Genomic DNA, 10,000 nt, shown 5'->3' with positions numbered 1-10,000 from the left:
CACTGCACCAACGCATCTCGTGTTGTGTGGGGGAGTGAAGACTGGCTTGGACCCGCCTCCCCGCCCCTGGCCCCGGGCCACAGCTTCAGGAAGCTGAGTGGTGGTCCGGTAATTGATGTCAAAGGCAGACGACCGGTTGAGTAATTCTTGCATGGTAACCTGGTAGGGAGTAAAAGAATGAGTTATTTATTTCTTATTTTTATTTTTATTTTTATTTATTTATTATTTATTTATTTATTTATTTATTTACTTATTTATTTTATTTATTTTTTTTTTGTGTGTGTGTGGGTGGTTAGGTGGGTGGGTGTGGGTGTGGGTGTGACAGAGAGAGATTTGCCACAGCCTTTATTACGGTCTGCTAATACTGTCTCAAGGAGATCTTGTAACACACAGTTCTTTCACACGCCACACCACACTGCAATCCACAATTCACTTAACACAAAATCATCACTTTCAATTTTATACAGTAAGACACGATTCAATATAATAACTAATTATTATTATTATTATTAAACATAACGGAGAAGGCAGAGTGGGACGAGCGCAAGCGCTATAAGTTGCCAGATGACAGCCCCCACCCACCTTGACCGTAGAAAGAAGAAAGGAAAAGCAATTAGCACAATAGTAGGATGAAATCAGAGCAGGAGGAGAAAATAGGTTAAACAATTATAAAGAACGCCTCAACGAACTGAGAATTATTAAAACTCACAAAAAAATTCAACCAAAAAAATCAACAATTCTGACTTATTTAATATATGTCAGACAACACGAGTAAATGTAGTATAACTACTTAAAACTTGATGGTATAAAATCACAGGTATAGTTACGTAATTAATCACCGGTATAGCTGCAAAAGCAACCAGAGTTTAATTGACTAGACTCTTCAAGATTTTGTTCGAAGCAGACTTGAATTTTTGCACATCACTCGCAGTGCATGTGCCCTCGTCAAGCATGTTCCAAAGTCTTACAGCACAAGGAACAAAGCTTCGCTGAAACTGACTGGTGTGACACCTAACCTGCTGTAAGCAGCGCGCATGTGAATTTGACGCAAGTCGAGTGTTTCTGGTGGGCACAAATGCATTTGGGATGGAGGCATTCAGCGGGTGAAGCTGATTGGCATGGATCTTATATAGCATGCAGACACTGCTGACATTGCGTCGGTGACCAAGATCCCAAGCTGCTTCGCCACCACAGAGGAACCTAGCGGAGGAGACAACTCTGTCAATGAGACGGAGGTGGGACACAGCTGCGGAAGACCACACAGGAGCACAATACTCCAGCAGTGGAAGAATAAAACACCGGAAGCAGCTGGCAGAGATAGACTGGTCACCAAAAATCCGGTAAGCCTTCCTCACAACGCCAAGCTTTTGCGAGGCAGAACTGACAAGACGCCTGATGTGCCGTTCAAAAGACAGTTTTGAGTCGAATCTGACACCCAAAATATCAAGCTCATCACATACTGTCAGAGGCGCGCCATCAACAAGCAGAGGGCCGTGAAGGGGATTTAGCGTGCGAGAGCGTGAAATACACAAGCATTTTGATTTTGATGCATTCAGTTTCATGTTCCAGGTGTGACACCAGTCAGATATACGTCTGAGATCCTCATTCAGGGATGTACTAACATCAAGACGTGAATTCGGTGACTCAACAGTAGCAACAAGTGTCACATCATCTGCATATCCGTAAATAGGATTGCTAGTGATTTGTAGTAGATCGGAAGTGTAGACATTGAACAGCAGAGGTCCAAGTACGCTACCCTGGGGAACACCTGAGTGGACGCTGTACCAGTCACTGTAGCAACTATCAACGCACACACGGTGGGTGCGGTGGGTCAAAAATTGAGTCAAGATGGACAGTACCGGGCCACCGACACCAAAAGATTGCAGCTTCCTGAGAAGACCGGCATGGTTGACTCGGTCAAAAGCTGCAGAGAAATCAAGTTGGACTACCCTGGCTTCATGCCCACAGTCAAGAGCTTGCTGAATCTTATGAGAGATAGTGAGTAGCGCATCCGTAGTCCCTAGGTTCTTCCGATAAGCAAACTGATTAGCTGGTATCAAATGAGAGTGTTCAAAGTAACGAGAGAGACGAGCAGAAATAACATGTTCAAAGATCTTAGAAAGTAACGGCGTGATAGAGATTGGTCTATAGTTGCTGGCATCAGATGATGGAGAGCCTTTAGGGATCGCTGTGATGTTCGCATTTCTCCAGCACATGAGGAAACTACCGGTCAGGATTAGGCGTCTGAAGACTGCACTCAGTTTGGGAGCAAGAACTGCAGCTGTTTCCTTCAGAAACATAGGAAACATCCCAAGCGGATCCGTGCCGCCATGGGAGTTATTATCATTGTACCCCCTGCACTGTTTCCCCTTCCTGGAAAGAGAGAGAGAGAGAGAGAGAGAGAGAGAGAGAGAGAGAGAGAGAGAGAGAGAGAGAGAGAGAGAGAGAGAGAGAATGTAGGGAGAAGGGAGGGAGAGCAGGGTAAGAGAGCAAGGAATGAACAAGGAAAGGGGGAACTGTTTCCCTCATAACAGGGATATAGGATATAGGATAAAGAGAAGGATAGGAGGATATGGAAGATGAGAGAAGGACCATAGAGGGGGAAACTATGCCCCTTGATAAGCACACTGATTTTCAAAACTTGATCATTGTTTTAAAGTAAGACACTGAGCGGAGCAAAGCATGCGGCTGGGCTCTTTCCCTTCCCTGTCCCTTCCCCGTTCCACCCCACTGACTCAACCACTGCGGGGCTGAGAGAGAAAGACGCGTTGCTTTTGTTCCAGAAGTGGTAACTTTAAGGTTAAGTTCAGGTTGTGTATTTTTCCTTCCCTGTGGGTGGGTGAAACAGGGCGACGACCGTTGGAGGCTTCATAGCTCTTTGCAATAAGCCAGTCACCTGGATTCATGTTGTTTATGCCCTGCACTAAGCTACAAGGAAGGTAGCCAAGGGAGAAGTTGACCCAGAGGAGTGGCAGCTGGGAGAGAGGATGGATCTGCAATTAATGACTCCCTCTTCCTGTTAAACAATAAATTATATTCAAAGGAGGAGGCAGTAGACACCTGCCGAAACGATAATTACTCCCAGTGAGGTTTAAAGCACTGTTCAAGGGGTGCTGTGAACTTATCATTAAACCCAGCTGTGACCTCACTGAACGTTTCCCTTTGTGTCTCACAACACAAGGGGGCAGTCACAGCCTGCCCTCTAAAGACAACTCTCTTCCTCCACACAAAACTACAAGCACCTAATAACACACACACCCTTCACTCAGAAATTTTAAAATCATCATGGCGACTCCTACACCAGCCTCGGAGTCCCCATCTGGGAAGGGGACCAATGTCCCCAGGTCGGACTGCCTTTCTGTCGACGACCCTAAGTGTCTTGACACCCCGCTCAACTTTTTCTTCATTAACTTCTGCAACATTCGCGGTCTAAGATCTAATTTTCAATCTGTAGAACACCACTTCTCCTCTTCTAAACCTCATCTTCTTTTCCTCACTGAAACTCAGGTGTCTGAGGCAACTGACAGTAGCCCCTTTTCTGTTCCCTCCTACTTTCTCTATCCTCATTTTCGATCCAAAGCTGGATGCTGCGTTTATGTGTGCAATGACTTAACCTGCTCTCGTGCCCACGCTCTTGAATCTTCCGAGTTTTACACCATCTGGCTACGACTACAGAGTCACTCTCATACTAAATTTATCTGTGCTGTATACCTCTCACCTAACTCCTCTGACTATAAGAAATTCTTTGACTACTTAACTTCCAAAGTGGAGCACATTCTGACCCTCTTCCCTTTTGCAGAGATCTCCATTCTTGGAGACTTCAATGTTCACCACCAGCTTTGGCTTTCCTCTCCCTTCACTGACCATCCTGGTGAACTAGCCTACAACTTTGCTATCCTCCATGACCTAGAGCAATTGGTGCAACACCCTACTCGTATTCCTGACCGTCTTGGAGATACGCCCAACATTCTTGACCTTTTCCTCACCTCTAATCCTTTTGTTTATGCTGTCACCCTTTCTTCTCCATTGGGCTCCTCCGATCACAATCTCATATCTTTATCTTGTCCTATCACTCCAATCCCTCCTCAGGATCCCCCTAAAGAAAGGTGCCTCAGGCGTTTTGCCTCTGCTAGTTGGGAGGACCTGAGGAGGTATTTTGCTGATTTTCCTTGGAATGACCACTGCTTCCGTGTCAGAGACCCGTCTTTGTGTGCTGAGCGCATAACAGAGGTGATAGTGTCTGGCATGGAGGCATACATTCCTCACTCTTTTTCTCGTCCTAAACCTTCTAAACCTTGGTTTAACACCGCTTGTTCTCGTGCTATACATGATAGAGAGGTGGCCCACAAAAGGTCTTAAGCCTTCCATCACCAGAATCTCATGCACTTTATATTTCTGTCCGGAACCATGCCAAGTCTGTTCTCCAACTAGCCAAAAACTCCTTCATTAACAGAAAATGTCAAAACCTTTCAAGATCTAACTCCCCTCGTGATTTCTGGCATCTAGCTAAAAATATCTCCAATAACTTTGCTTCTTCTTCTTTCCCTCCTCTATTTCAACCAGATGGCACCACTGCTATCACATCTATTTCTAAAGTTGAACTCTTTGCTCAAACCTTTGCAAAAAACTGTACCTTGGACGATTCTGGGCTTGTTCCTCCCTCTCCTCCACCCTCTGACTACTTCATGCCACCTATTAAAATTCTTCGCAATGATGTTTTCCATGCCCTAGCTGGCCTAAACCCTCGGAAGGCTTATGGATCTGATGGGGTCCCTCCTATTGTTCTCCGAAACTGTGCCTCCGTGCTTGCACCTTGCCTAGTCAAACTCTTTCAGCTCTGTCTGTCAACATCTACCTTTCCTTCTTGCTGGAAGTTTGCCTACATTCAACCTGTTCCTAAAAAGGGTGACCGTTTTAATCCCTCAAACTACCGTCCTATTGCTTTAATTTCCTGCCTATCTAAAGTTTTTGAATCTATCCTCAACAGGAAGATTCTTAAACATCTATCACTTCACAACCTTCTATCTGATCGCCAGTATGGGTTCCGTCAAGGCCGCTCTACTGGTGATCTTCTGGCTTTCCTTACTGAGTCTTGGTCATCCTCTTTTAGAGATTTTGGTGAAACTTTTGCTGTTGCCTTGGACATATCAAAAGCTTTTGATAGAGTCTGGCACAAAGCTTTGATTTCCAAACTACCCTCCTACGGTTTCTATGCTTCTCTCTGTAATTTCATCTCAAGTTTCCTTTCTGACCGTTCTATTGCTGCTGTGGTAGATGGTCACTGCTCTTCTCCTAAATCTATTAACAGTGGTGTTCCTCAGGGTTCTGTCCTGTCACCCACTCTCTTCTTACTATTCATTAATGATCTTCTAAACCAAACTTCTTGTCCTATCCACTCCTACGCTGATGATACCACCCTGCACTTTTCCACGTCTTTTCATAGACGTCTAACCCTTCAGGAGGTAAACATATCACGCAGGGAAGCCACAGAACGCCTGACTTCCGATCTTTCTAAACTTTCTGATTGGGGCAGAGCAAAGTTGGTATTGTTCAATGCCTCAAAAACTCAATTCCTCCATCTATCAACTCGACACAACCTTCCAGACAACTATCCCCTCTTCTTCAATGGCACTCAACTGTCCCCCTCTTCTACACTGAACATCCTCGGTCTGTCCTTTACTTATAATCTGAATTTCAGATCTCATCTTTAGCTAAAACAGCTTCTATGAAGTTAGGTGTTTTGAGACGTCTCCGCCAGTTTTTCTCACCCCCCCTCAGCTGCTAACTCTGTACAAGGGCCTTATCCGTCCATGTATGGAGTATGCTTCACATGTCTGGGGAGGTTCCACTCATACTGCTCTTCTAGACAGGGTGGAATCAAAAGCTTTTTATCTCATCAACTCCTCTCCTCTAACTGACTGTCTTCAGCCTCTCTCTCACCGCCGCAATGTTGCATATCTAGCTGTCTTCTACCGCTATTTTCATGCTAACTGCTCTTCTGATCTTGCTAACTGCATGCCTCCCCTCCTTCCGCGGCCTCGCTGCACAAGACTTTCTTCTTTCTCTCACCCCTATTCTGTCCACCTCTCTAACGCAAAAGTTAACCAGTATTCTCAATCATTCATCCCTTTCTCTGGTAAACTCTGGAACTCCCTGCCTGCTTCTGTATTTCCACCTTCCTATGACTTGAATTCCTTGAAGAGGGAGGTTTCAAGACACTTATTCATCAATTTTTGACCACTGCTTTGACCATATTATGGGACTGACATTTCAGTGGGCATTTTTTTTATTAGATTTTTGTTGCCCTTGGCCAGTGTCCTTCCTACATAAAAAAAAAAAATATGGCCAAATTGACGGTGTGGTTATGGGTTCTTGCCTTGGCCCCACTCTTGCCAATGCCTTTTTATGAAAACGATATGGTTAAACGAATATCCTAGTGAATTTAAACCCATGTTCTTCAGAAGATATGATGATGAGACCTTTCTTTCATTTACACACTCTCAATACATCCATGAATTTCTTAGTCCACCTCCAAAGAATCTAATATTGAATACACTTGTGACATGGAAAGCAATGGTTCTGTTCCGTTTCTCGATCTAATTGTGACTCGTAATAACAACCAACTACATACTGCAGTCTACCGCAAACCAACCTTCACAGGTTTGGGGATTAATTATTTATCTTTCATCCCTCGATTGTTTAAGATTAATGCTATAAGAACCCTCTTATATTGATGCTACGCTTTATTTTCTAACTGGTTTGCTTTTGATCATGAGGTTAACTTCTTAAGGATAGTTTCCTCTTCAGCTTTAAAGATAGATGTGATAGCAGTGGTGCCATCTGGTTGACATAAAGGAGGGAAAGAAGAAGCAAAGTTATTGGAGATGTTTTTGGCTAGATGCCAGAAGTCGAGAGGGGAGTTAAATCTTGAAAGATTTTGACACTTTCTATTAATGAAGGAGTTTTTGGCTAGTTGGAGAACAGATTTGGCATGGTTCCGGGCAGAAATATAAAGTGCATGAGGTTCTGGTGATGGAAGGCTCAAGTACCTTTTGTGGGCCACCTCTCTATCATGTGTAGCACGAGAACAGGCTGTGTTAAATCAAGGTTTTGGAAAGTTTAGGTCGAGAAAAAGAGTGAGGAATGTACGTCTCCATGCTAGACACTATCACCTCTGTTATGCGCTTGGCACACAGAGATGGGTCTCTGACACGGAAGCAGTAGTCATTCCAAGGAAAATCAGCAAAATACCTCCTCAGGTCCCCCAAACTAGCAGAGGCAAAACGCCAAAGGCACCTCCACTTAGGGGGATCCTGAAGAGGGACTGGAGCGATAGGACAAGATACAGATACGAGACTGTGATAGGAGGAGCCCAATGGCGAAGAGACGGTAACAGCATAAGCAGAAGGAAAAGGTCAAGAATATTGGGGGTATCTCCAAGACGGTCAGGAATACAAGTAGGGTGTTGCACCAATTGCTCAAAGTCATGAAGGATAGCAAAGTTGAAGGTTAGTTCACCACGATGGTCAGTGAAGGGAGAGGAAAGTCAAAGCTGGTGGTGAACATTGACTCTCCAAGAATGGAGATCTCCGCAAAAGAGAAGAGTCAGAATGTGCTCCACTTTGGAAGTTAAGTAGTCAAAGAATCAGTAATCAGAGGAGTTAGGTGAAAGGTATACAGCACAAATAAATTTAGTTTGAGAGTGACTCTGTAGTCGTAGCCAGATGATGGAAAACTCAGAAGATTCAAGAGCGTGGGCACGAGAGCAGGTTAGGTCATTGCGCACATAAATGCAACATCCACCTTTGGATTGAAAATGAGGATAGAGAAAGTGGCAGCGAACAGAAAAGAGGCTACTGTCAGTTGCCTCAGACACCTGTGTTTCAGTGAGGAAAAGATGAGGTTTAGTAAAGGAGAGGTGGTGTTCTACAGATTGAAAATTAGATCTAAGACCGCGAATGTTGCAGAAGTTAATGAAGAAAAAGTTGAGGTGGGTATCAAGACACTTAGGGTCGATACCAGAAGAGCAGTCCGACCTGGGGACATTTGTGGACTTTGAGGCTGGTGTAGGAGTCATCATGATAATTTTGAATTTTGAGTAAAGGGTGTGTGTGTGTGATTAGGTGTTTGTAGTTTTGTGTGAAGGAAGAGCGTTGTCTTTAGAGGGCAGGCTGTGACTGCACCCTTGTATTGTGAAACACAGAGGGAAAAGTCCAGTGAGTGATTAACGTTTCGGCAGGTGTCTACTGCAATATATCTTGTTTGTAAGCTTTTGTGATGATAACTCATTTTCCATCACTACTTCAAGATTTGATACATGTTCCAAACCTTTATTCAGTACAACATGCAGTCTCGCATTTTTGTCTCGGCAAGTCTCCATACATATTTTCTCATTCCAACCGCATGACATTTTGCACTGAATTCAATTTACTCTACTTCATCCATCTCCATCCATCTACCCCATTCATGCAGTCTACCAAGATATTACTGAAGGTATTCACAATCCTTACAGCTTCTTAATAGTGTTGTATATTTATAGGAAAAAAGTTAATCTCCTTGTTGTGTGTTGCTTCCATTCCGATTTTCATCTTATACTGTTGCTTTAATTGTTCTTCCTTTCAAGCAGTTGTCTTCCCCGAGCCCTCCTCATCTCTCTCTCTCTCTCTCTCTCTCTCTCTCTCTCTCTCTCTCTCTCTCTCTCTCTCTCTCTCTCTCTCTCTCTCTCTCTCTCTCTCTCCCTCTCTCTCTCTCTCTCTCTAGTCTGTCGTGTGGGCCTACGCCAAACGAGTACACGCAGTCCGCCCATGACTCCCTTCCTTCCTCATCGAGCTTAAGTTCCGCAGGTTCGGGACGCATGATTTTCATTTTCTAAGAGCAAATTATTTTTTTGTTATTTTTCCTTCTCTTCCTAGATATTCTGTTTACTGTTTTCTTAATTACTATCAAATGATTGCATATGTCACTGTGTGTGTGTGTGTGTGTGTGTGTGTGTGTCGTGCTGTGTTGTGTTGGATAGTGTACATACTCGTAGATACAGATGATAAGGTTGATAATGACGAAATGTTTATCTACATTCTCCGTAGCTGAGTGGTTTCCACATACTCTCTCTCTCTCTCTCTCTCTCTTTCTCTCTCTCTCTCTCTCTCTCTCTCTCTCTCTCTCTCTCTCTCTCTAATCTGATACCGAAAATACCTTTAGTAATGATGGATATACTATACTATGATATTATGATTCGTCTTGTCCCCACGTTAGTACGACGTGACTCTCACAAATGGTAAGCTATGAGTAATTGGTCCATGGGATCCGGATCCAGTGTTAACCTACCTATGAGTTCCTTGAGGTGTTCATGATTTTACTGAGGGGGTTCATATGTTTCCTGCTTTCGTGTTATTGGTCTCTCTCTCTCTCTCTCTCTCTCTCTCTCTCTCTCTCTCTCTCTCTCTCTCTCTCTCTCTATTTACCGCGAAAGTTTAACGCGTTCCATTAGTTTCAGCAAACCGCACGTGTTACGGCGTGTTACGGCGTCCTATCATATTGCCTCTTGCAGAATCAGGATACTGATTGAAGGAATCACATTTGTAGCTTAGCTGTTAATTTGATATAGAGAATACATGTTGCGGTTGATCCCGAGTTCGATGATGTACTCCCTCTATCCGACTCTGGGACCCTTAATTTATCTAGATCGGGCCGAGAGACCCCCACCAACTACGTACAAATACATGTTACGTGGTTTAGGAGAAAAGAGTGTGGAGGTGATCATTGGTGAAAGGTGTGACTCCAGGAGATTCTGTGAGTGATTGAGTGCCTTTATACTCCCAATCATTACAGAGCTTCCTCCCTCCATTTAGATTAATATCTTGTGCTTCAGTTTTCCCTATGCCACAAGTACATCTCTTAGACTGGGTTCCTTAAGAGAGAGAAAAAAAAAAAAGAAGGGCAATCTCCGACAATCTACGGAGACATACCGCATATATTTTTTAATAGAGATTTTCTCCGCTAC

At 43.9% G+C, this 10,000-nt stretch overlaps 1 protein-coding gene across 1 annotated transcript in view; it reads right to left on the bottom strand.

Moving 5' to 3' along the window:
- LOC135094518 (uncharacterized) overlaps positions 1-10,000 on the bottom strand; it is a 30,247-nt gene that overhangs the window by 18,036 nt on the left and 2,211 nt on the right. Inside the window, exon 2 of the mRNA XM_063994679.1 lies at positions 1-159. This exon is cut by the window's left edge and continues 165 nt beyond it. Coding sequence (XP_063850749.1) covers positions 1-159 — 159 coding nt within the window. The remainder of the gene's footprint in view (positions 160-10,000) is intronic.

The sequence above is a fragment of the Scylla paramamosain genome, chromosome 45 (assembly GCF_035594125.1).
Source record: "Scylla paramamosain isolate STU-SP2022 chromosome 45, ASM3559412v1, whole genome shotgun sequence".
NCBI classification, from domain to species: Eukaryota; Metazoa; Arthropoda; class Malacostraca; order Decapoda; family Portunidae; genus Scylla; species Scylla paramamosain.
Note: the sequence above shows the minus strand (reverse complement) of the source record. Positions and strands in the feature narration are given on the sequence as shown.